General features: G+C 35.5%; 1 protein-coding gene across 1 annotated transcript in view; it reads left to right on the forward strand.

The window, feature by feature from the left end:
• Positions 1–2,121: 2,121 nt before the first annotated feature.
• The window catches only part of LOC128997356 (phosphatidylinositide phosphatase SAC2), a 124,538-nt gene continuing 99,625 nt past the window's right edge, over positions 2,122–27,034 (forward strand). Inside the window, exons 1-4 of the mRNA XM_054422997.1 lie at positions 2,122–2,476; positions 3,579–3,754; positions 8,681–8,875; positions 12,187–12,432. Coding sequence (XP_054278972.1) covers positions 2,350–2,476; positions 3,579–3,754; positions 8,681–8,875; positions 12,187–12,432 — 744 coding nt within the window. The 5' untranslated portion in view covers positions 2,122–2,349. The remainder of the gene's footprint in view (positions 2,477–3,578; positions 3,755–8,680; positions 8,876–12,186; positions 12,433–27,034) is intronic.

Raw genomic sequence — 27,034 nt, forward strand, 5'->3', positions numbered from 1 at the left:
AAATATTTTATAATTTTTTAGAAGCCGTACTTAATTTTTAGTGTTTAATACAAACGTTTCCCGACTTAAAGCTATTACATTCAGAAATTTATAATTGGGCCGTCTTCATTATTTAACAAATAATTTAGGTCTGTTTTTTTTTTTTTTTTTTTTTTTTTTTTAATAAGATTCCTACGCATTAATATGTAGAGGTTTTATAATTTGTTTTAAAAGTTTAAGGTTTCCCAGATTGAAAATAAGTCTTGTTAATACTGTGGCTAGCAAGGGCTGACTTAACTTTACTGACATATTAGGTACTACCACTGAGTTCAGGAAAACTAGAGTTCTATCATAGTTGTGTGAAATGTGAATTTAATTCTAACTTTAAATTAATAAAACAATCAAAAACTAATTTTAATCATATAACAATCAATTATAACAGTGCTAATCTAATGGTAATTAAATAATCTATATTCAAATACCAGTATCCTCTCCAACTACCAGAAAAACAATTCAACTACTTGAGGCCTAAACAGATTAACAGAATCGTATTATATACTGTAGTATCAAAAATATTTTAAGTATTGCGACCATTGCAACTGTCGGCTACTCTTTCACTACTTGAAAACACCCATAATCATCAAGCGCAGAGAGCTCAGGAGGTAAGGTAAGAGGCTCATGAGGCGAAGGTATCAGAGGTTCGAGACTCGTCTGGGCCAAAAACTTTTTTCTCGTTTTTTTCTTCAAAATTTGTGTTTATTAACTATTTAATCAATTTACTAAACTTATAATTAAGCTTTTCATACTAAATCTATATTATTTTGTGTTTTTTATGTTCAGGCCCAGACCACACATTATCCCAGGGACATCCCATAGTAGTCCCATATGTCCTGAGAATGTCCTGAGGACTACCCTGGGATGACCTCGGATGTCCCACGGATATGCTGTGAGCTTATCCGTAGGACATCCCCGGGCGGGGACATTACGCATTCCTGTGGATATCCTGGGATATCCCAGGTTGACCATAGGACCACTATGGGATATCTTCCATATCCTGTCGCAATATCCGTGGGATGTCCTGAGAGGAGAAAGTTTGCTGTCTGGGAATTATACCAAGCCGCTGCCTGTAGTTAGAAGTCAAGGCGTATGAAAGACTTGTATACGCCTTTGTTAGAGGTGGCCGTGCTTCACCCCGGACTTCATAAGTTCAACTTCAAATCTGAACCAACTCTATTAATACAACTATTATTGATTGATTAAGTTAAGCTAAACAATACAGAATACAGTAATACAAACAAATAATCACACCTGATTTTAATAAGGCAATAAATTGAAAGAATAACTTACAAATAAGTACTGCTGAAGTATTGTTAACATTAGGTATATGGAAAGTTCCCTTTAGAAAGCAATTAGGGCAATTTATGAAAAAAATAATGGATAGTTTTGCGCAAGGTTTCTCGTGACGAACATTTTAAGCATATGGTTTATGGGGGTGTGACTTGTAGTTTTCTCAAAAGTTCATGGGTTTTTTGGGCTTTATATATGGATTTTAGTTCTAGAATAGTTTTATTCAACGACCAAATATTTACAAACACGTTGGTGCACTTGGAGTTTGCAATAGCTGGAATTGATACAATATACATACTGAAAACACAATCAGAATAGACTAGACTGAACTGAACGGAACAGATTGCAACTGAACAGCCAGAGGCTATATAAAATTTAATTTGAGGCATTTATAGTTTTATTTTATGAACAGAACTATTTTTTCTAGTAGTAAACCTTCATTCAATTTTGTCATTATCAGCAAGTTTGGTTAGTTAGGTTAGGTTATGACAGTTTAATTAAAAAATTAATTATATATTTTTTTAGTTTTAGGCCTACAAAATTTTTTTTATTTCTAATTTTTAAACTCTCATTTTGTCCGTATTCAAAAACTGCAGCTGAAATAAAAATCGTGCAGCCTAGAGCCATAGACTAAGGGAGTATGTTTTATCTATGCTAGAGCCTAGAGCCAACAGAACAGAACAGACTCGACGATGACTGACAGTGACAGATGACTGAGACTGAGACTGAGACTGAGACTGAGAAAGTGAGAAGGAGAAGAACTAAACTGCTCACTGCTGCTGAGACCGATAGCCCTTTTATTTACTCAGAACAGAAAGAAAGAAGAGTAATAATAAACGCAAACTTCATAACAAAACAAAGTGTTTTTATCAATCTCTTTATCGAACGGTGTAAAGCAAAATTACTATAAAAATGAACGGCTAAGAGCTATATCTGTTTAGAAAAATATCCATTCATCGTTTATAGATACTGTACACTAGCCTATTTCAAAATAAAATACTAATATGACATAACTTAATTACGATGACAGAACAACAAACAATACTGCCAGAAATCGAAGTTTTCCGTACTGACCAATTCTATATTTTGCTAAATAACTTATCAAGCCTCTGGTGTAACAGGAAAACCGGGGAGTATCAAGTGAAACCAGGTAAGTAGGCCTAATTCGTTTGCACTCTAAATTAATATCAAATCTGAAACTTAAACTAGGCCTAGATCTAGACCTATGCTTTTGTTTACGCCAACTAAGCTAAGTATTTAATTTATCCTTTGAATAGGCCTACCGTAGCTTAAGGATGTTAGGGAACTATTTTTAGGTAGGCTAACTTACCCATTTATAAAGGCTAGAGCCTATTTTTATTTTATTAACATGTTCGCTACTGCAATAGTACAAAATTTTTCATTCTCATGGACCAGCGACGCACAAATGTGACGGTCAGTTTCTACCCATAGACTGCTGTTGCATATTTGCGTCGGGGTTCTAATGTTATTAAATGCTTAAATATATATCTTTGTAACAGTCTAAGTTTAATTTAAGGCATTGAATTCCCTGCAGTGGTCTACAGAGATGTCTGACGCACGACTGTGTCGCTTGGTCTGTGGATATGATGATTGGTGTCGGTGACGTCATATGATGGTTGGAAAAACTGGTCTGTACTTTTCTGCATTAGCCTATATGTATGCAGTATGCTGCATTATCCTATAGCTTTTATATTTGTTCGGTTATAAACTGTTCTTAAATAATCTGTTTTTTTTTTTACTTACTTTCACCTCAAAACACAAACAAAAACGAACTGTCGCATATAACTTATGCGGGGTTTGGGCTAAGTATGATATTTTCACTACCGGTAGGCCTATTGTCTTTGCTGTAGACCGGGCGTCGCGAAAATGTGACATTACAAAAGGTTATAAAAAATATAAAAATAACAAGAATAAATGATTTACCCTACAAACACGATTGCAGCGTATTACAATGTAAATGATCACTGTTTTACAAGTTTTCGTGGTCCGTGTGTAGGCTACTGTTAACCAAGTGACAGACGGTCTATGTGTAAGATTCAAATGTATACCACGGTCTGTGGCAATGACCGCTGCGTCGCATATATGCGTATGGTCAGTAGCGAACGTGTTAAACAACATTGGCTGGCTAAACTTAGCCTATTTTTATATTTCACATTAATTATAATTTGAAAATATTTACAAAAGCCTTTTAGTTGTAGTACGTTCTGTAATGATAGTGTGATCTGATGTAGGCTGGGAGCTTGCTAACTCTGGAGACCCGGAGTGTCTGGGCATGTGCTATGGACTGGTGGGACAGGTAGACCTTCTGTCTGATACTCACCTGCTGTTAGTCAGGGAAGTAGCTAGAGTAGGCGAGTTGCAAGGCAGAGGCACTATATACAAGATCCGATCTGTCTCTCTGCTCCAGGTTGGTATGCTTTATTGTTTACTGTTAACTTAGGCTGCTGACTATACCAGGGACCTATTTTTAAGTGTTAATCAGGCCACTAAATATTTTTAGGTTTAACCATAAGTACCGGTACTCAATCCAAGGTTAACCTTTTGTGCTCGGAGAGGTCATTTAACGTCTGTCCTACGCAGTCGGATGTCCACATATAGTGGCCATCGCCATAATCGTGTCAGCTCAGAATTAATATTGCAACGTTGTGTCTCACAGCTTGGATGGCCACACATAGTGCCTATAACAAAATCTGACTTCCGCTCGGATGGCCTGTGCCAGTGCCCACAACACATTTTTTATATTTGTTTAATAATAGGTATAGTAGGATGTCTGATGAGTGCTGCAACCTATCAAGTAACTCTTAAACTACATTAGCGAATGCAATTCCCGCCTTTTTACCGCCAAGAAAAGGAAAAAAAACGTATTGATCTGAAGCTATTTATCACGACATGTCACTTGTTGTTTCAGTGTTTATGAAGCTGATTGATTTCCTGCAGCATTACTACAGGCCAAAACTGTCAATCTTTCCTTGCTTATTTTCAAACCAGGTGCACTTATTTCTTCTTTATAAGCCAGACTCTGTTTAAGCAATGCCTTAAAATTAAGCCCAGTTTCATCAGCATTGTAAATTTGCTGCGGTGAATAGTTTCCTTCAGCAATCAGGTCAGCAAATGTATCTGAAATGTATTTGGTTGCAGCAGCCTTATTGGACGATAGACGTTCACCCGTAATGGCTAATTGTCGTATGCCGTGGCGCTTCTTAAAACGATCAAGCCAGCCGGTGCTAGCAGAAAAAGACGTGTCTACGTTCATTAATTCATTTAGCTGTAGAGCTTTTTCTTTGATCAAGGGTCCACTAATCGGGGTACCTTTTTCTCTCTCTTGAGAAAACCAAACCAACAAAGCACTGTCGTGGTTCTCCAGTGGTGTGATTTTCGCTGTATGGCGGGATTTAGTACACTTACTTGTGGAAGCAATACAAAACTGGTCTATTTTTAACCGGTTTTTCTTCCAGTCTGTGATCGTAGCATTCCCCACTCCAAACTCAACAGCCAATTTTGACGCACTTCCACCATTGTCTAATTGTTTTTTAACACTTCAAGTTTGTCTTAACCAAACTTTAGTTACTTTGCTTTACTTTACTTAGTTTACATTAGTTAGTTTTACTTTTAGTTTGTATGTAACCGAAGTGTTTACGTTTTGAAGCCATTTCACCACATTCACAACCTCAAAAGATAACGTTACAAAGTGTACATAAATGTTACTAAGCACCAGGTTTGTTTGCTTTATAAATTTGTCCGTTCTGAACACCAGAATTGCCAACCTAAAGAACAAAATTGCAGTACAGTAAAACCAATGCAGTTTATCGTAAAAACAACAAGTGGCCCAGTACGTGCAGCCAACTATCGGGGAAAGCTGAAACTACTAGCTCCATCGCGTAACGCGATAAGGTTCATTTTTGGCCTTAATCGCTTTAACCACGTGTCCTACCGAGATGCTGCTAAGCTCATCCCAATGGATGACATGTGCAGAAAGCTGACCTGCTGCCTGGTCCACAAAGTGCTCACGCTGGGAGAGCCTCATTACCTCAGTGAGAGGCTGAAGTACAGGAGGGAGATCTGTCTACGTAGTACTCACTCACGCTTTAACTACTGGATGGATTGGGCTGAAATTTGGCATTCTAATAGCTCACATTCCCGATAAACATATAGGCATATTCTTATCTCAAAAATCCTTTCGGGCTCCGCACCAGTGGCTCTGTAGCTCCCCATGTTAACCATATGAGTATTCATATTTAATGGGAATTAAAGAATTTAGTCAGCTGTTTCAACTAAAAAAGTTGGTTCTATGATATGCAAAAGCATTAAAAAGTTATAAGATTGACCAACAGGGTGCAGCACTATATATTTTTTTGCATTTATGAAAACAGCTAATTTGAACTAAGCAGCAACAAAAAACTATGATACACAATGAGAACTGTCAAAGAAGGATTGTTTACAGGCATGTTTATGTTTTTAATTTCATGAATGATTTGTGATATTTTGCAGATTTTTAATAATTTATTTTTCTCTATTGTTTAGGAAAAGTGGTAAGACTGGCTATGGTAGATGTGTAATACCATAACTTAGTACAGTATACCGTAAATATAAAGAAGCAAATTTTATCAAACTGTGTCCTCCCCATTGCAAACGCAAAGCTTGAGTATAACTGCAATAAGCATTTTATACTTATATGTCAACCCCGTACGAAGGACGGGTTCTCTGCTAGTATTAAAATATCTCAACCCGAACTCAAAAGCAATTTGTAAAAAAAAAAAATCACACACTTCACTTTGGAAATATTATTTAATAATTTGAATTATTTGATTTAAAATTATTGTACTGCATTATGAGCTTTTCAAATTGTTATAAAAAGGGTAATGAATATTGCAATTTTGGGATTATGAATATCTAGTTCCAGGTAATTAAATCCAATTGGATTGGTAAAACTATTGTTCATATTGTCTCCCTTGTATAATCAATTTCAACAAGCTGACTGACTGCAGCATCTCGCATTCGTCAGAAAACTACAATCCCTGGAACAACTCAGATTTTAGGTTAGGTTGTTTAACTTATGTTTGCTATTTTCACACAGTCTCTTTAAGCCAAATGTAGATCTGTGAAAATAAAAACTGCATTGTTGCTGTTATAGGCTACTATCATATCAACTCTCTGTTTAAACTTTCAATGTTCAATGTTCTTATATTCAAAAAATGATAAAATACAGCTTGACATGGGTTACAGTAGGCCTTTGTGACTTAAGCCATTTTCATTTTCAGTTGTGGTCTCGTAATGTGCGGGGCTATTCCCCTCACATTGATGACTGTTCTGGTTCCAGAAAAACACGCTTTTCAGTTATTAACCCTCCGAGTGTCCATAGTTTAGGCCTTAATGTCCGCCTATTTTTGGCGCATTTGCAAGGTTTTATTAAAACGGATCTGAAAAGCTTAAAACAATGTTAATTCTACTGTTCTATATATCATTTTGTTTGGAAAATCATGGGCTTCAATATCATACATAAAACCTAAGGAATATTTGTTTCAAAAAAATTTTTTAGGTAAAAATAAAAATTACCTATTTTGGAAAAATTGAAAAAAATATAAGTTTGCGCTCAATGAAATTGTATAAATTATAGGCCTATAAATATTTGAAAATAGCCACTTTGTTCTAAATTTTATGAGGATTACAAATATATAATAATATAAGGAAGTAGATTTGCAAATAAATAAGTTATGGGCGAAAAACAGATTTCAGTACATAGCGTTTAGCTAAGAATGCATAGCCTAACCATAGCTAGGAATCTGGCTGATAATTTACATCAATATCACTACCTACTTCTTCAGGATCATCAACCAGCCCTTCAAAATCACTTACATCTTATAATGCACCACGTATATCACTACTTTTGATTTTTAACACTAAAACAATGATAAACATAATAAAACACATCAGTCATCGGTCCGAGGTTAACTTACCTGTTTACAAATACGCACGTCAGCTGTCTGCTACAATTACGATCGGCTCGGAGAACATAAAGCGCTTAGAGACAGACCTCTGGAGAAAGCTTAGAATCTAATGAAAAGAACGATACCTAACTCGATCCAGTTCAATCCGATTTTGTCAGTCATAGAGCCTTCGCCGTAAACAGTGTTCGTGAGTCGCTGCAGCGACGCATGACACTCGGGGGGTTAACTTTGTGGGGTAAAAATACGAACATTGTATGCTATTTTTAAGTATCTCAAAAACATTTCTGTTGTTTCTTTCCATAGCTTTGTTTAATTTTATAAGAGCAAATTTTAATCTCGTAAGTGTGCAGGGTGCAGTTTACACATATGAGACCCGATCCAAATATTTGTTTACCCTAGAAAAAGGCTGCAGAAAACAGACTTTTCTGTATTCATGAACCCTTGTAAATTTTACAATAACTTGCCCAAAAGGGTACAAGATTTCCATTAAAAGTGTTTTTGAAGCAAGTTTATTTATTATTTCATTGTCAATTGTTTTACAATGTTAGAGAATCTAGGACAGCAACCTTCTCTGACACTCAGTTTGATTTGTTGCTTTGTGTTTGTATATAAATTAAGAAACCCTCAAAATTTATGCGTTTCACTCATGTGTGAATGTATTTAAGAAAATATTTTTTGTGGTAAATTAAGAGTTCTTAATAATCTGAATTAATCCCAGGTAACTACAAAAACAGCTATAAGATACACTTTGCGGTCCAGATAATTAGCCCTCTTTAAGCCATCACAATGATCGTATTTGTGATACTGGTAACATGTCACTTGATCAATATGTCAGCCTTCAGCTTGGCCGCTCACACAAAGGATCATTGACTTTTCCTTTGACATTAAGTACCTAATCCTAATGACATTGACCTGTGAGATAAACTGTCACTTGTTATTTTCTGAACATAATTGTTTTGTCACACAACAACACTTTGAACACTTTAATTTTTCATACCTTTAGATAGTAGAAAAATCATTTTACAAGCAATGATAAGTTAAAAAAACACTGTATATAAGGAACCGTTAGAGTAACAACATTAATTAATATTATTATTGATTTGTTGGTGATCTTTAGTATGAAAGGTTATTTAAATTTAATTAACATTTTAACTGTAATTTTACCTTTTAGAAAATTATTGTTGATTGCTAGTCATATTTATCTGCTTTTCCTGATCCGCCTCAAGTCTATACAGTGTTTAATATTTTATTTGCCAAATAAACTATCTTCATGTGAAATTATTGGAAAAGAACTGGCTTTGTTACAAATGTACTTTGATATAAAAAAAAATCTAGGCCTATAGTATAAATATGATTTTATTTGAGCTTAAGCCTGTCATCATTTGCAGTTGAGAGGTCACGAGGTGGCAACCTCTGAGCTGAAGCTGAAGCAGTGCCACAAGCACAGTAACTCACACGTAGGCAATGCTGTAGCAGACAACATGCAGAGACTAGGACTGTCCAAGACCTGGGGCACTCTCAAGTCTGCTGGGAGTACCATCAAGAATACCACACAACAGGCAGCATCTCTGGCTACCATGCAGGTAAGCAATAATTACCTAGTTACAGTAACTCACACGTAGGCAATGCTGTAGCAGACAACATGCAGAGACTAGGACTGTCCAAGACCTGGGGCACTCTCAAGTCTGCTGGGAGTACCATCAAGAATACCACACAACAGGCAGCATCTCTGGCTACCATGCAGGTAAGCAATAATTACCTAGTTACAGTAACTCACACGTAGGCAATGCTGTAGCAGACAACATGCAGAGACTAGGACTGTCCAAGACCTGGGGCACTCTCAAGTCTGCTGGGAGTACCATCAAGAATACCACACAACAGGCAGCATCTCTGGCTACCATGCAGGTAAGCAATAATTACCTAGTTACAGTAACTCACACGTAGGCAATGCTGTAGCAGGCAACATGCAGAGACTAGGACTGTCCAAGACCTGGGGCACTCTCAAGTCTGCTGGGAGTACCATCAAGAATACCACACAACAGGCAGCATCTCTGGCTACCATGCAGGTAAGCAATAATTACCTAGTTACAGTAACTCACACGTAGGCAATGCTGTAGCAGACAACATGCAGAGACTAGGACTGTCCAAGACCTGGGGCACTCTCAAGTCTGCTGGGAGTACCATCAAGAATACCACACAACAGGCAGCATCTCTGGCTACCATGCAGGTAAGCAATAATTACCTAGTTACAGTAACTCACACGTAGGCAATGCTGTAGCAGACAACATGCAGAGACTAGGACTGTCCAAGACCTGGGGCACTCTCAAGTCTGCTGGGAGTACCATCAAGAATACCACACAACAGGCAGCATCTCTGGCTACCATGCAGGTAAGCAATAATTACCTAGTTACAGTAACTCACACGTAGGCAATGCTGTAGCAGACAACATGCAGAGACTAGGACTGTCCAAGACCTGGGGCACTCTCAAGTCTGCTGGGAGTACCATCAAGAATACCACACAACAGGCAGCATCTCTGGCTACCATGCAGGTAAGCAATAATTACCTAGTTACAGTAACTCACACATAGGCAATGCTGTAGCAGACAACATGCAGATACGAGGACTGTCCAAGACCTGGGGCATTTGTAACACAAATTCAGCATTTGGATCAAATTTAAAGTCATACTAAGGGTTGACTCATTTATACTATGTGTAATGCTAATCATTGATACATTCAATCCTTCGATAAGAGGATGACAGATTATTTAAATATACATAGTAAAATACTAGGATGTTCAAATTATTTTTTTAAGTAATCTTTGTAATCTTCGGTTTGTTTCAGTGTAATAGAATTTGTTTTAACTAAAAGCTTGTTAATTATAAAAATGCCCTATAAAACTATGAGGTTATTTTATTTACTCTGATTTTGTCATTGATTATAGGAAATAAGTAAGATTAGTAGACCACCGAGATAAGTAACACCATCGATGTGTACAAGTCGAGGCTCTGTACACGAGTAAAAGATATGCAAATTATTTTACTGCTCAACCTTTTTGGAAAGGGTATGAAAATAAAAATTTTTTCATGTTTTAATTCATCTTGGCAGCTTTTTTTGTACAATCAATGTTTTTGAATGCTTGAACTTTGTTTGGATTAGGCTCGAAACTATTGATGTCATAAAGAAATCCTCAGGAACACGATTTTAAATTACCACCACAACCTCAGACGGGTTTTATCCAAAGATAAACTGATGGATGACATAGATTGAACACAGCGGCATCATTGACCTAGGATTCTGCAATTAGACAAACCATCCTTTTATGAAATATAAAAAGTTGTTTGGCGTGTGTTTAGTTGTGGTTACATTTGCAGGAATATTTTTCAGTTTAAATAAATGAATATGGGGAATTACGATGTACATTGATTCAATGAGGGTGGTTTAATTATCAAGGATATTAGAACTGATAACGGAATGGATAATAAACATAGACAGTTAATTACGTCACTCGATTACTAGCGTCTTTACTTTTTATTCCTTCAACATGTGACCAGTTCTTTTGTTCAAATGAATATTATTTTATTTTTGACTCAGCTGTTTACAAAACAAACTAATATGTTGTTGTGTTTACTTTTATTTATTTACAATTATTTATTTAGCAATTGATGAAGTAAAAATTTACATAAAGGATGTGTGTGGACGATTCGTTTAATGATGTCAGGACACCAACGTTATAATTATGTGTACTGTGAATTTTAGTGGATGTCTTCGGTTTATTTTAGGGAGTTTCAATTCAGACCGACTGGAAATTGTGTATAGTATGAGTAATTGTATTGTGGTGATATTGATTATGGAAGAGGCAGGTATGCGATGGAAGGTGATATCATTGACTAGGCCTATACACTTCTCAATTGATAATTACTCTTTCTACTGTAGGCTGCAATAAAATTTGTCTTTATACGTGTAAACTAGCTGTTCTGAATTATAGGCCTACAAAGTTTTAACTGACTACTCCCATACGTAGGACGGGCTAACACCTATAATTTAATAATCGATATCAAAACATAATGTCGGAAATCTGTTTGTACACATTCAGATAGTAACTTAGCAAAAACAACAGACAAAGTCAGAATTGATCTTCCGGTCGCGCATAGCAATAAAAATTCACTTTCACGTCAGTGACCCAGGCGATGCCATGTGATTCTGAAGTGTAAGTTTCCGAAATTGAACAAAAGGATTGTTTTTTGTTATTTTTTTCTACCCACCCTACTGCATAAGAGCGTCAACATAAATTTTTCTTAAAACAAATTAAAACAACAAGTTCTTATAGATAAAATCTAAAAACTAAAGACCATTGTTATAGTCACTGCAGGCATCTTAAAAAGTCTTAAACACTGTAACAACCGCGTGACAAAGAAGACTCTTAACCTCTTTGTCCACATTATTTTCCATTTTTAGAGGAGTGGGCAGTGCATTGAATAGTTTAATGCCATTGTAAAGTAAATGAAAAAAAGCAGTTATGTGTTTTTGACATGTCTATCAATAAATGACTAATTAATGATACTAATGATTAAATAATGGATTTCATTAATGTTAAATGATTAATTAATGGCTTCTCAAGAATCATTACAATTTTGTAGCCTTAGTCATCAATCTCTATTGAAGTTCATCACCAGCTGAAGGATGTGAATGAAATAAAACTAACCGTTCTATGAATGTGGGAACCGGCTAGAACAGTAGTGGATAAAGTAATGAACACGATGTTGGTTCAGATTTTAACTAGCTTGCTTGGCTGCGAAGGGAGCTCGATGAAGACCATAATTTATGGACATCCCTCATATTTTACACAATAATTAATTAATCTTTAATGCATTGTACTCTGTTATGCAAAATCAGGTGAAAGGTGGTAACCAGATCAAAGACAAGGAGAAGTACGAGCGCAGGTTAGTGGAGGAACTACACAGGGTGTTCACAGACACGGACTCCTTCTACTTCTGTATGGACAGAGACGGACGCCCCGCAGACCTCACCAACACATTGCAGAGGCATTGCGAGCTGACACTAGCCACACCTAGCTGGCGCAATGCCGACAAGCGCTACTTCTGGAATAAGCACATGCTCAAAGAGATATTGTTGCTCAATGTGAGTAATGTACAATAGCCCTACTGTTAGACTACGGTCTCTATTGTTCCTTTTAATGACAAAATTTCAATCTGAAAAATTTACATACCAAATTAATTGTGATAAAAACATGGTGGTTACACTGAACGCTTTTTCCGATGTTTTGATGGTCAGTCAGTGTGTGTGCCACCCAGCAATATTGATGGACTTGATAAACTATACAGGGTGATCAACAACTCAAGTAGGCCACCATTGGGATATCGGAAACGGTAAGAATTAGAGAAAACTTTAAATGGGGGACATTCCTTTATTTTTTGTGGCAGTTAAAAATATGATTTTAGTTTTTTGAAATTCAGCAGCCATTTTCCAAAATGGCGGCCAACTTTGAAATTTCTTATGGAACACCCTATATTTTATATTTGATCATGTTTTCGGATAGAACATGCAATTTAAAATCTTTTTTATTCTTGACATTTTTTTTTCGATAAACCCACTCGTTTTGGAGTTACAGCCTATGGAAAAATGACTTCCGGTGCACATTTTACAATTATGTAGCTCCTAGTTTTCCACTTTTCAAGTTTGTCGCCATTTTTGAAATAATAGAATTAATATTTTTAACGAATTTTATGGTCTTTTTGGAATGTGGGTGCAATTCTAAGATTTATTTACTTTTCACAATTTTGCTCTAAACTTACTCGTTTAGGAGCTACATGATGTAAAATGTACACCGGAAATCATTGCCTCCTTGAGTTGATCACCCTGTATTTTCTTGAGAGCCCGTTATTAGTTAGTGGATTCTGGATTGTTATTGAAAACAAAGCAATATTTGCGCGAGCAGATATTTGTTAGTAGAGAAGAGGAAGGACAGTTTGAAATGTAATTTCACGAGTAATATCTCCGTTGTAGTAGCCTAATTAAATTTTTGTCTTTCACATCCACAACTATATTTTTTGTCAAATTACATCATTAATTAACAAACTAAGGTATGAAACAAAAATACTTTTCCGAAGATGACCTCTCAAAACTACTTCTAGCTTGTTTTCTATTCTGCTAATGTAAATAAGCAGCTGTTTAGTAAGTTATTGAATCATTTCTTCTATTACGATCGTGTTACTGTACATTATACCTAGGGGTGTGCGAAGCAGCAAAAAATTTTTGATTCGAAGCAACGATTCGATTCAAAAGATTTTCGATTCGATTCGATGCAACTCGATTCAAAGCAATACGGTATTTTTCTATTCATAATTGTCAATTGAGTGGATTAACAATAATTAAAATTTACCACATTTGTGTAATACAAATTTTTGTTGATGTGGTAGGCCTATTCATACTTAACATATGAATTTTAGGTGAAAAAATATTTATTTTCAATCATAGGGATTAGAATAACCTGTATTGCTGGAAATACCAGTGAGCTGCTTTACTTCCCTATTTCATAATTTTTACTTGGAATTGGCTCAACTGCAAGAAAGAAGAAAATAATTTTTTTTATCAAGACATTCATTCTCATTTTAATAACTGTTTAAATTACTAAATAGGTACCGGTAGCTAAATTACAACAAATTTGAATGAAACTTAATATAAAAAGACCATTAAGAAATAAATTTACATATCACAAGTTTAGGGCCTGTGGACCGGCTTCAGGACTGCAAGCAAGAAGAAAATAAAAATAATATGTTTCCACCATGCAATATGTATCATTCATTCCCTACCTCCTAACTTCCTTAGTATAATAACCTCACACTTACATTATTTGTTACATCATCATAAATAAAGAATTATCTATTATTGGCATGAGTAGGCCTACAGCTTTACATAGGCATTATTTTTATAGGGCCTAAAATAGTAATAGGCTAAGCAACATGACAAGTGGAGAACTCATTGAAGAAAAGATATTGTGTAAACTAATTTACTATAAAACTCAAAAACAGTAAATAACACACAAACATTGTTTATGGTATAATTATTAAGGACTGTAAAAAATGCATATCATGTCATACAGTAGTATAGACCTACTGCACGAGATTAAAATCCTAAAACAGCTGATTTTGATAGCTAATGAATGAAAAGAATTAAAAATCCATAAAATAAAGCCAAACAATATCACAATTAATTAGGTACCCGAAAAGTAACTCTTAAATAATATATAGAAGATTAAAATAATATTAAATTAAGAGAAAAGAAAGTTAAATGCTAACTTCTAGCGCCCTTGGACAACAGGTCAATGTTTTTAAACTACCCAAAATGTTTTTGGAACAGCAGGGTCTTTTTATCTGAAGGAAGGGTAGTAGTATGTCAACAAAAACAATGAACCACTCTCAACAGCCAGGCCCGGGCAACGTTTCATTGGAAATAAATTGTTCTTTTTTTTCTTTTGCCCGAACATTCGGGGATCGGCAGACCCCTAACAAAAATAACAAATGTATCAGTATATAACATTAATCTTACTAGTTAAGTATTAAGTAACAATTTTTCAGACTTATTTTTAAAATGATTTTGGAGTAACCTATCTTGTTTTGGCTAGGTTTACAGTAGTAAAATATTTTTCACACTGCTTACATCAAGACAAAAAACAAAACCTCTCATCATTTGCAATGTCAAAACAAAAAAATATAAAACAATTAAAGTTATATTTAATGCAAAGAATGTATTAAATAAGAACGCCTTCGTAAAGGAAACGCAACAGCAACGCGCTCCTGTATTGCGGGTATTGCATTGACTTTCTGCAGGCGTTTTTCGTATATGGATACTGACTCCCTCATGAATCGAATAGTTTTTTGACCACCACTGAATCGAATCGCGATTCGATGCATCGAATCGAATCGAATCGAAATTTCGATCCATTTTCGATGCATCGCACACCCCTAATTATACCGTATATAGGTCAAACTATTAACAAGAATGCAACATTAAGCTAAATCCTTACCTAATAAATTAACCGATAAATAATTTTGATCCATGCGATTGCTACAATACAAATTTTCAACTGTTTCCATCAGTTGATTTTTTCTCCCTAGGGACTAAAAAGGCTTTTTACGCCTTAGAGATTAAAAATGCTATTTTATAGCCGCAACACATTAATAAACATAGCTGTTTTTGCTGCAGTATGACAAAAAAAATATTATTGATTTAATTTTTCAAATCAGCTGGATGTAATTGTGAAATAAATGCATTTGACAGTCTATCAACGTGAATGTAAAAATTATTATGAGTTTCCTCATGATTGCCAGAAACCAATCAATATTTACTTCTTATAATCTCAACTCAGAACTTTGAAAGCCCGTGGGGCAGAGCCTGTGGGGCAGCCCGCCCTCCTCTTCTATTAAGAAATTTAATGTTAAAGTTTTCATAGAAACAAAGTGTACTGCCACTGGCCACTGGGTAAAATATTAGGGCCTACCCTTAATTTATTTACTACTGAATTTATGATGAAACAATTGTTTGGTCATTATATCGGTGGACCAAAAAAAGGCAGTGGTGAGGGGGAAGGGTGTTTGATAATGTTGCGTGGTGGGCTAAAAACATCTCATGGGAGGGGGGGGGGGCCCAATGTTAATTTTTTGTAGATACTGCTTTTTGGCATAGTTTTTGTTGAAAAATTATGTATATTTATACTGCCATAGACACCTGCTATTCTCAGACTATACAGGGTGAATAAAAAGTCAAGACCCCCCCCCCCCCCTCTAATATTTTTCCAAGTAAATATACAGAGATATCCTTTTGGTGGTCGAGCAAGCTTAGCAGGAAGTTTCATTTTATCATTTTGAAATTTTTGAGTGTCCCCCCAAAACGGGGGATTTGGGGGGCAACTCAAATATTTTAAATGTAAACCCCCCTCAAGTGACACCTCATTTTAAAGAGTTTACAAAAACTTAAAGAATGGTGAAAACTAGAGGTCGCTATCTCTTCTCTATCCAAAATGGTAGCCCGTCAAATGTAAAAAATCAATGGAAAAATTGTTAATATTGGCTGCCATTTTGGATAGAGAAGAGATAGCGAGCTCTGGTTTTCACCATTCTTTAAGTTTTTGTAAACACTTCAAAACAAAGTGTCACTAAATGGGGGTTTACATTTAAAATTTTTGAGTGTCCCCCAAAAGAGGGGATTTGGGGGACAACTACAAATGTTTCAACAGAAACCCCTATCAAGTGACACCCTCTTTTGGGGGACACTCAAAAATTTTAAATGTAAACCCCCATTTAGTGACACTTTGTTTTGAAGTGTTTACAAAAACTTAAAGAATGGTGAAAACCAGAGCTCATTATCTCTTCTCTATCCAAGTGGCAGCCAATATTAACAATTTTACTATTGATTTTCCATAACATTCGTTGGGCTACCATTTTGGTAGAGAAGAGATAGCGACCTCTAGTTTTCACCATTCTCTAAGTTTTTGTAAACTCTTCAAAATGAGGTGTCACTTGAAGGGGGTTTACATTTAAAATATTTGAGTTTCCCCCCAAATCCCCCCTTTTGGGGGGACACTCAAAAATTTCAAAATGATAAAATGAAACTTCCTGCTAAGATTGCTTGACCACCAAAAGGATATCTCTGTATATTTACTTGGAAAAATATTACAGGGGGGGTCTTGACTTTTTATTCACCCTGTAGATACTGTTTTTGGCATAGTTTTTGTTGAAAAATGATGTATATACTGTTATATCTCAGAAAAGGCTGCAGATACGGCCATTTAAGTGTGTTTTTCAGAATCCCTGACTCCAAAAACCACAAGTTACATAAAAAACTAAAAATAAAAAATGCTGCTCTTACTGCCTCCTTTTAGCGAATTTCCCATATAGGGAATAAGCTATTACCGTAGTACTCATGGTAAGACCTGGAGGCGGGACCGATTTTTTTTTTCGTTTTGAGGTCCCTAGAGGCCAAAAACACCATCCGTTCAAATTCATATATATATATATATATTTATATATTTATATATACACGGCCGCGCCCGGGAAGCCAGTCACATAAAATATACACTGGAAGTCAGTCAGTTGCACCCCCCAATATATTTCAAGACTATGATATATATATAATATATGTTGGTAAATATCTTAAGCCTAGACATATCTGAACGTATATATCTCTTTTTTTCTTAAAAATACTAAAATATAATTACGTAAAAAATGCTATGCTAATGCAGTCACCACCGCATTTGCATGGGAAAGCCAGTCACGTAAAATTTGTGCTGCTAAGCCAGTCACTATATATTTTACCGCATACCACTGGAATCCAGTCACTGAAAATCCACCCGGGTATCCCGTCACTTCAGTCACTTTCACCCCTGCCCTTCTTCTTTGTGATATTTATTTGTTCTACAAGCTTGAAAATCCGCACCTCAAACAAATGGATTATGCTTCAGGCATTGAGCACTCTCATAACCCATCTTTCGCACTTCATTTTAATTAGTTGTCTTCCAGATTACTTAACAATTACTATTCTACAGATTAAATACCTAAATGTCAATGTAATCTTTGGTCGTCTTAATAGTCGTCCTGGCAACTGTGGATACAAATATGTACCGCACTAATTCGCAAGCGTAAGGTGGGAAGTTATTGCTTTATAGTCGCACAATTAGGCCTATTGTTGAGTCCTTGGAGGCAAGCGGCCATCTTGGATGATTTCAAAAAGCTGCAAAATTTATCGTCCAAAAATATTTTTCAAACACCAAAGTGTTTATAATTTAAATAGCTAGTATACTGTGGGATTAGAAATGTTCTTTGTAGTTTTGAATTATTCTCCAAGGGAGTCCATAAAATAAGTTAACGGTCACGGTCATCTTGGAAAAAGGCCAACTAATACGAAAACAATATCCTGTGTTGCGCGGGCCGTAGCACACAAATAGTTTTCCCGCCTCAAACAATCAAAGGCGTGTGGAACAAGGCAAAATTCTTGTCTCTTTTGTGGCGAGAGGTAGGGGCGAGCCTAACGGGTTCCATTGATGGGCTACCCGGCTACCGACCGACCTGGGGTAGCGACTAGCGAGCCAGTGGATGGTTAAAGGTTCTGCCGGTTATTTCCATCTTATTGCTGGTTCTCAAGCTTTTTGAGCTCGTTGTACAGTGAAATATTACTTCCCTATTTTATATAGCCACAATCAAAGCGATTTTCACAAGAAAGAATGAAGATATAGACTCAGTGATGTGTGGTTACTTAATTAAATCATGTTTCTTGATTGTTTACCCTTTTGTAAGAGCCAATAATCAATCAACTTATATTTCTTTATTTTTCGATTTATTATCTATATCAATTCAAGAGGTAGCCCTGTACCACCTGGTTAACAAATATACCGATTACATTTAACGTGTTTTCTTTGAGTTACGCCCCATGGGATTCCAAAGTTTCACAATGTTTACATTTTTGAAGAATGTAGATAACAGAATGTTTAACGAAGTCAGCTTTAAATGCTGTCAATAAAGTTCTTTGATTTTGCGGTCCAAAAGGTAGAAACGATTCGATTTGTGAAACTTTTAACTTTTGCTACGGGCCTGTTAATTGGAGATTCTGACATTCTTAATTTAAGGAAGTAAACGTATTAACATGCAAGTGTTTGGAGTGGGATTTGAAATATGTGACGTGTATCAAACTTTTTCTCTTCAAAATCCTCTCCGATGTAAAACACAGGTACGGCAGCTAGGTTTATTAGAATTCAAAAGTTTTTTAATTGTCCTCCAATGTTTAGAAATTATTTTTCGATCAAGTTGTTTAATGAATAAATAATTGTTTTGCCAAATTATGTTTCGAAAACAGGAACTAAAAATAGATCAGGAAATAGATATTTAAGTTCAGAAAACAAAGCCAATCAAATAGGCCTACGTACTTTTTAAATAAAAACATTGGTCAGATGGTTTTTAACTTTGCTGTTTATTCAATAAATTTCTAATAAAAATCACCACAGGTACTAATCTATATAAATAAAATTAGAGTTTTGTCTGTACATTGCTCAGAATCATCAACTTTTAGATTATTTTTACGTTTTAAACATTCAAGAATCCGAAAAAAAGGTTTCATCTCAATTCCGTTATTATCTCAATCATCAATTATTATCTCAATTCCGTTGTTGTCTATCTTCCGTCTGTCACGGTCCAAAGGCCATTTTACGTGGCCTTCTCCTGAAAACGAGAGTACCTATCAAGATCCTCGAATCATTTTAATGTATTCACTGGATTGGCGAAAGTGTCTTTAGCTATTAAAATATGGCCTCGCTACTTTGTAAAAAAAACTTACGGACGTTTAAAACCCAATTTTGTGCGATTTTTGTCAAGTTTTCTCACAATCACATAATCATCATATGAAATAGCGAACAGCTGTTCGGATCAAGATTATTTTTCTCTAGCTGTCACTGATACGTTTACATTGAATATTGTTTACAAATACCGCAATCATTTCAGATCAAGTTTCAAAAGCAAATCCAAACCAAGTTGGATTAAAACCGTTTTTCCTTACATAACGGATTTAATTAATCGCAAGTGCAATAATGTGTAGGGTAACCGTAAATGAAAATAGAGCTTCTTTGTGTATAGAATTTCTATCGAGTTTTGGGTTTATAACCGGGGAAAAGACTTTGACTCAGTGTTCTATATGCCTGGGAAACTTACATTTTTTACATAAGCGTTACCAATAGCTTACATATAAGGTTTCAACTCGTTGACGGCACTTCAATGGTGGTTGTGTAAAGTGTTTAGAGACAACTGCAGTGGGTGATTGTAACAGAGGTTTACGGATTATGCTCAAATTGTATTTCTAATGTGTCTTCTCAACGCTATGTGCTGCTCGCTGGACCATACGTCCAACAGACCAATTATCCATCTCTTGGGTTCGTAGGCTTAAAAACAATTATTCATAAGTTGGTAGCGCATATAACTCAGTGTTCCGTACGGACAGGCCAAGAGCACCTTTGATAGTGAAATTTCCAACCTGAATGTTTAATGGCGAGGTTGAGGTATAGTATTTTAACTATATATCGTTTGGTTAGTTAGGTAAGGTTAACCTAACCTAACTAACCAAACGATATATGGAATTAAACAATTGAATAATCAATATTACTAATTTAATTGTTTGTGCCAACAGATATGGAAGTGTACCCCTCATAGATCTATTACGCATTTTTTTTTTTACTTGAAACTGTCAGATACTGTATTTGTTTGTATATAATAGTTTGGCTAGCATATCTGAAAATATGCAAACCAATAGTTTTTCTTTATTTAGGAAGGTTTCAACTGACCACTAGAGGATCCCCGTGCGTAGAACGGGCACACAGCCAGTAATTAATATTTAATTAATACATCTTATCTTACTAATATTATAAATGTGAAAGTTTGTGTGTTTGTTTGTTTGTTTGAAGTTCAATCACGCATTAACTACTGGCACAGAAGATATACTGTTTTTAATTTATAAATAATTTGTCATATTGTGCGAATCTTGGTGATTTGAATTTGGTGATTTGCTTTTTTCTGCTGTTTAGGTGCAGTGGTAGAACATTATTATGGATATGGTAGATGTTTTATACTATATTATACCGTAAATTAAAGAAACGACACGACGAGTGTCGTTGTCAATAATGTCGTCTGATTCTGACTGATGTCAGATGTTACACTGAATCGGTCACAGGGATAATAATTAGTTGTAACCTACCACTAGCTTACCTAACTAAGTTTGAGTGTTGCTATTTGCAGTGTGGGATGATTGCACTGGACAGTTTAGCTATCTATTTCAGAAAAATAAAGTTTAAAATAAATCAAATTCTAGGATCTGTTCTTAAGTTGTGGCCGTTTTGAGATGGATGCTTTCAGAGTTCAGTTTAGCCTAGCCTGAACAACTGGATTAGTAGCTTGACTTAGTGGTTCATCCATGTTTAGTTTATAAACACTAATCAATGCCTAATCTAGATTACTGTAGGCGAGAGTTAAGAAGTCCTCTGAGCCAAAGCGAACGCAGCAATGTTTGTATGTTGCCGCGCGGTATTTGCAGGTGTTCTTTTGGTTTTAACACAGTGGATGTGAGCCCTGACTGCCGCGTGAACATGAGTTAACCCGCCCGGCGCGCCTAGACGTCGAGTAGCAAGCGCCTGCATTTTTAGAATAGGCCAGGACTCAGAGGACTTCTTAACTCTCGCGGACAGTATAGGTGCCTTATTCTACTCTGTTTTAAAACTAATATACATAGGCATAAGCTTTAATTTTTGTATTAAATACTGGGTGCATCATTAAGGTAACTCCGTTAGGTTGCTTTTTATAAATAAATAATTTCATAAATCACTGATACCCTATATCATCTAAGTGTGCTCAGTACATAATGACACTCTCTCAAAAAAGTACTAATCCTAACCCAAAAAAATATAGATAGGTAGCTTTAGGCCTACAGAGGATGAGTGTTTATATTTATATCACTTATATTTATATGTCTGTGGTTAGGTTTTGGTTATGTTTGCCTTAAGATGGCTATAAGCTTAGGACTAGATATCAAATAAACTCCCAATTAACTTATAGTGCAGCCTAGCCCTAATTTGTCAGTGTCAATGAAATAGTGCAATATCAAGGACAACCAAACTTGGATATACAACCATGTTTATACCTAAGGTTCCTTTTTGGTACTCACCAACAAGGATCAACCGTAATTATTTTCAGTCAGAAAGTGTCCTGAGTTTCCAGAAAATTGTAACTTATTACATTTTAAAAATTGAGGGTAAATTAAACGTTTCGGTTCTGGTTTTGGAGCGAGTCCAAGTTCTTGCAGTGACTAATACTTCAAAGGAAGGAAGGTGGGAAGATTTTCATACTACTAATAGCCTTCTTTGAATTCAGCGTGAAAAATACTGGGTAATTTCTATAGTTTCGGCCATTTAGGGGAACCAAACAAATTTTTAAAAACTCTTCTATCTCATCATTTCAGTAAACTATGATATTATTATTTGAATAGAAGTTAAATGTCAAGAAAAAAAAAATACCGCAAATTATTATTTTTGGGATAGCATTATATTGACCAAGGAATACTCTCAAAGTGTAAAGTTTCCCGAACAAAGCTCGGTCCCCAGCTACTTGTCAAACAACGCAATAATGTACGTTATTTCATAAAATTTGTACCTGAGAAATATACAAATGGAAAATGCATTTCTCGTAAGTGTAAGCAAATCTTAAAATGATAGGATTTGTAATGATACGATCTTAAAACGAGCAATTCAGTATTCTTATTCAAAACACCAAACACCCGCCACTGGATCAAAATATGCCCGCACGGCGCAATCCGGCACGGTGGGAAGCCCCTCTCGTACAATTTAAATTACGTACATAAGCCAAAAATAAAAAAAATATTATTTAGAACATTTCACTTTTTGTATACAGAATCCACTGTTTTTAAACTAACCTGACCAAAAAATAAAATAAAGTAGTAGCCGACAAAAAAAGTTCCGTGGAAATTTGCTATGTCACGTTTCATAAAACATTAAAAATAATCGACTTTATTTGAATATTTAAAATGAAAAGTACCGGGGGACCGAGCCGTGGCTCAGTATGTATATTTCGATTGTAAAAGCAATATAGAGGAAACTCGTGTTTTCTTTATAACTAATTTCGGCTTTTATTGTTTAAGTTTCAGTGGAATTTTAATTTACTATGATGTAACTTTAAATGGACAATGCAACACATTAATTTATTTTAATCTTACACATTTCTGTTATTGTAAATAAATCATAGAAATTAAAAAAAAATAAAAGTAGTATTTTTTAAATACGTTCCTAATGAATGAATTAATATGCGATCACAGGTTAATACAGTAGCAATCAACTACACAGCATTAAAACAGCACAGTGTATGTAAGGGGTGTGATTTATTTCTTGGTACTAAATTAAGTTATTCTTCAAGTATAAGTAAAACTTCAGCATGGGCATACTCTCTAACGTACTATCATATGATGGATTAGCTGAAGGCAGATAAGTCCGAATCAAGCTTATATTGCTTACTATAAAGATTGTTGTAATACAATTAACTTTAACTAGTGGTCGTCCAGTGGTCGAAAACTCGACCAAAAATATGTAATGTACAGGTTTCAAATGATTTAGGCCTAAAACTTTTTTTCCCCGTGTGAGTAACTAAGGACTTCTGGATAATTTAAATATGATATTTATATGTTTCTTACTCAGGAACAATGCCGTTCCGGGACACTATATAAATGGACGTTAACGTGATTATAAATTTGCATTTTACATAGTCAAAATACAATAGGTATTGCGCAACCGTGATATGTTAAGTCATTAACCTTGGTTTACTAATAAAAACTACACCGTATGCTTACTCAAACAAAACAAAACTTGCTTACTGTACAGCAATAAATCACGTAAAGAACAAAACAAAATGAAAATGTAGACTAGAAGACTACTGATACCGTAGTCATCCTAGGCTACTACTACATGATGTTTCAGAACAGAAGTATGGGGGTAAAAATATTAAATAACTCATAAAACACCATAAAATCATAGTACTGTACTTAAGTCTTTCTGGTAATAATAACAATAATAAAAATAGGATAAAGATAAAAATGATGTAAAACACCTCTTATTATTTCTCTTTGTTCTATTATTTCTTTGGTTTCTCTACATCCACAAGTTGTCATGGTTACTAATCACCCAACGACCCAACCACAAAATATTGTAGTGTTGTGACAGCAGACAGAAGCAGACGATTGTCAGTATGTCAGTGTCAGTGCAAGATTGTCAGTCTGTAGGTGCGAGCGTATAGGTTGACCTTGACGATACTGATCGATATTTCTCCGTTTTGCTTCCATCTTATTTTTGTTAAATGAACTGTAATATTTCAATAATTGGGAACCTACTGCACATAAAAATTACCGTAAATAGTTAAATATATCGTTCATATCGAAATATTAGACTGAAAAACACAGTTAATAAAACATTTTCTTGGGATTTGTGAGGTTATATAATATATAGGCATCATGATGATGCGACTCCAGTTAAGCGAGGTTTTACTGTATTTTTGCAAGTTAAAGTTACAAATAGAAAACCCATTATGGTTTGTATTCAATGACCGATGTATTATACAAAATAAATTATAACTTATTTTGATATTAATCAGCAGCATTTATTACAGCTTGCAGCACTTATTGGTATATATAAATATCCCAGTTACTATTAGTAAAAAAAAAATAAAACACAAAATTGTGTGGCCATTCAATTTTTATAAACACAGTGTTAAACATTTGACTCTGCAGAATACCGGATGGTAAAGAGTGTTTGGTTTCAAGAAAATAAAATAAAAAATAGTTTAACCTGCTTTACTATTTATTTTGAAAAATAATAGATAGGAAACCATAAGGATAGGTATGGGATTGAACTGAAATAATTGCAGGAAAACTTAAATCGTAAAGTCCACAATCTGTACATTGTTAGAGAGCGAGAGAGAGAGAGAGAGAGAGAGATTTGATAAGGAATCTGAAAAGTAAACAAATAATCGTTTCTGGCGTTCGTTATATTGTACCCCCCTCCCCCCCCCCCCCGTATTTGCACTCGTGACCACTTTTTGTTGCTTCCTTATCATTCATCCGTCCCAAAATATAATTCCTGTAATAGTTTGTTTGTAAAATTGAAATTATTATAAAAATATTTTATCTTTCGGGTGTAGTTTCATGGTTATTCTTATCAGATAGAATAATATCGTTGTCATATGTAATAGTTACTCCTTCGCGTTACGCAATTGCGTAAAAAACAGTTCCAGTATCTCGGACAAGATTCACGTATATTTCTCGAGATAAAGAAAATCCGTATAGTTCCCGGTCCGTGGAAACACTGTAAATACTAGTATAAAAAATATTGTATAAAGGAGAAGTTGACTAAAATTTCAACTGAAGGTAAAAAAAATCAAAATAACTTAAAATATGAGATGATGAACGGGTAGGATCAAGATTCAACCAATTATAATTAATTAATATTCGACGATCCTTATTAGAGGTGCATCATATTTATTTGGAGTATGAACATGTTTAAACATTAACACGTAGTTAATCACTATCCCAACACAAATAGTAACAAGGAGTAAACGAAGGTTACAGACCGCTGGGTTTTACCGCTACAAAGTAGGGTAGGGTCAGGGTGCCGTACTGGCTACACTACTCCACGATAGAACTCACGATGAGACAGTCTCCGCATTGGTATTGCAGTTGCGCTTATCGACACAGGCAGCAGCACCGGTTTGCTGTTTTCATACGTATAAAGTGCACGGGAAGCCATACCTGACTGGCTTATGGGAGAGCTGACTGGCTTTCGGGCGGGTGACTGCCACACCGAGTAAATTACCAGCGCACTGACTGCCAAACCGGGTGGGCACAAAAGTATATATTTATATATATATATATATATATATATATATATACAATACAATACAATATTCTTTATTGTTAATTCGTCAAGAATTACAATAGTGTCAATACAATAGTGAATTGTACATGTTAATTTTCATAAAATTCCTTTATTGAGTAGAAGGGTCTTGCGATTAGCCACTTCTTCAGCTCCTGGTGTAGCTTGTTGCCAGTCAGGTCTCTCAGGTAGTCAGGTAGATGGTTCCTCAGCTTGCAGCCAGTGTAGGAAGGTTTTTTCTCCCAAAGAGTTGTTCGGTGAACTGGTAGTGCAAATTTGGAGCCATGACGGGTGTTGTAGTGGTGCAGGTCTTGGTTTCTTGGGGGGTTTATTTCATTCACATACTTAATGGTTTCAAGTATGTAGAGAGACACCACTGTGAGGATTCCTAGGTTTACGAATGCTAGTCTGCAAGTCTGTGGTGGTACAAGGTTGGCGAGGGCTCTTATGGCTTTCTTTTGAAGGACAAGAATTCGATTCATATTTTTTGTTGAAGTTCCTCCCCACACTGTCAAGCCATATCTAAGATGCGACTCTACCAGTGCGAAGTAAGCTGTTTTAGCCACAGAGAGTCCGCCTATGTAGTTTATCCTTCTGACGACATATATTCCAGTACTGATTTTTTTGCTTAGGTGGTTGATGTGCTCTTTCCATGTTTGTTTGTTATCAAGGATAACACCGAGAAATTTTGTGTAGTTTTCTATTGTTACATCCTCTAATTGAGGGACTATGCTTTTTTCTTACTGAAATTCAGAGTTGTAGTTTTTGTGGGGTTTATTGCTAAGTCATTGTTCTTTGAGTAGAGGATAGCTTTATTTAAGATCGATTTTGAATTAAGGTAAAGGCTTTGGGCTGTGTTGTCCTTGATCAAAATGGTTGTGTCATCTGCATACATGATTGCAACAGCATTTTCACTCTCAATTTGTTTGGGGAAGTCATTAGTCAATAAGATGAATAGAATCGACCTAATACAGAGCCTTGTGGAACTCCTCTCGTCAGCTTGCTTTTTGAAGATTTGAAACTTTCTGTGACTTCATTTGATGAGTTTTTCAGTTCCACAACTTGTGAACGTCCCGTTAGGTAGCTTTTGAACCATTCTAGCGCAGAGTTTCTTATACCGAGTCTTTCAAGTTTCTTGCATATCAGGTCGTGGCCCAGGCAGTCAAAAGCCTTACTGTAATCAAGGAAGATGGCGGAAATATATTGTTTATTTTTATATCTCTGTATATTTACTTGTTTACACGTAAGAATATGTGTCCGTCA

Source organism: Macrosteles quadrilineatus, unplaced genomic scaffold (assembly GCF_028750875.1).
Source record: "Macrosteles quadrilineatus isolate MER2022 unplaced genomic scaffold, UCM_ALF_1.0 Scaffold_1__1_contigs__length_201487025, whole genome shotgun sequence".
NCBI classification, from domain to species: Eukaryota; Metazoa; Arthropoda; class Insecta; order Hemiptera; family Cicadellidae; genus Macrosteles; species Macrosteles quadrilineatus.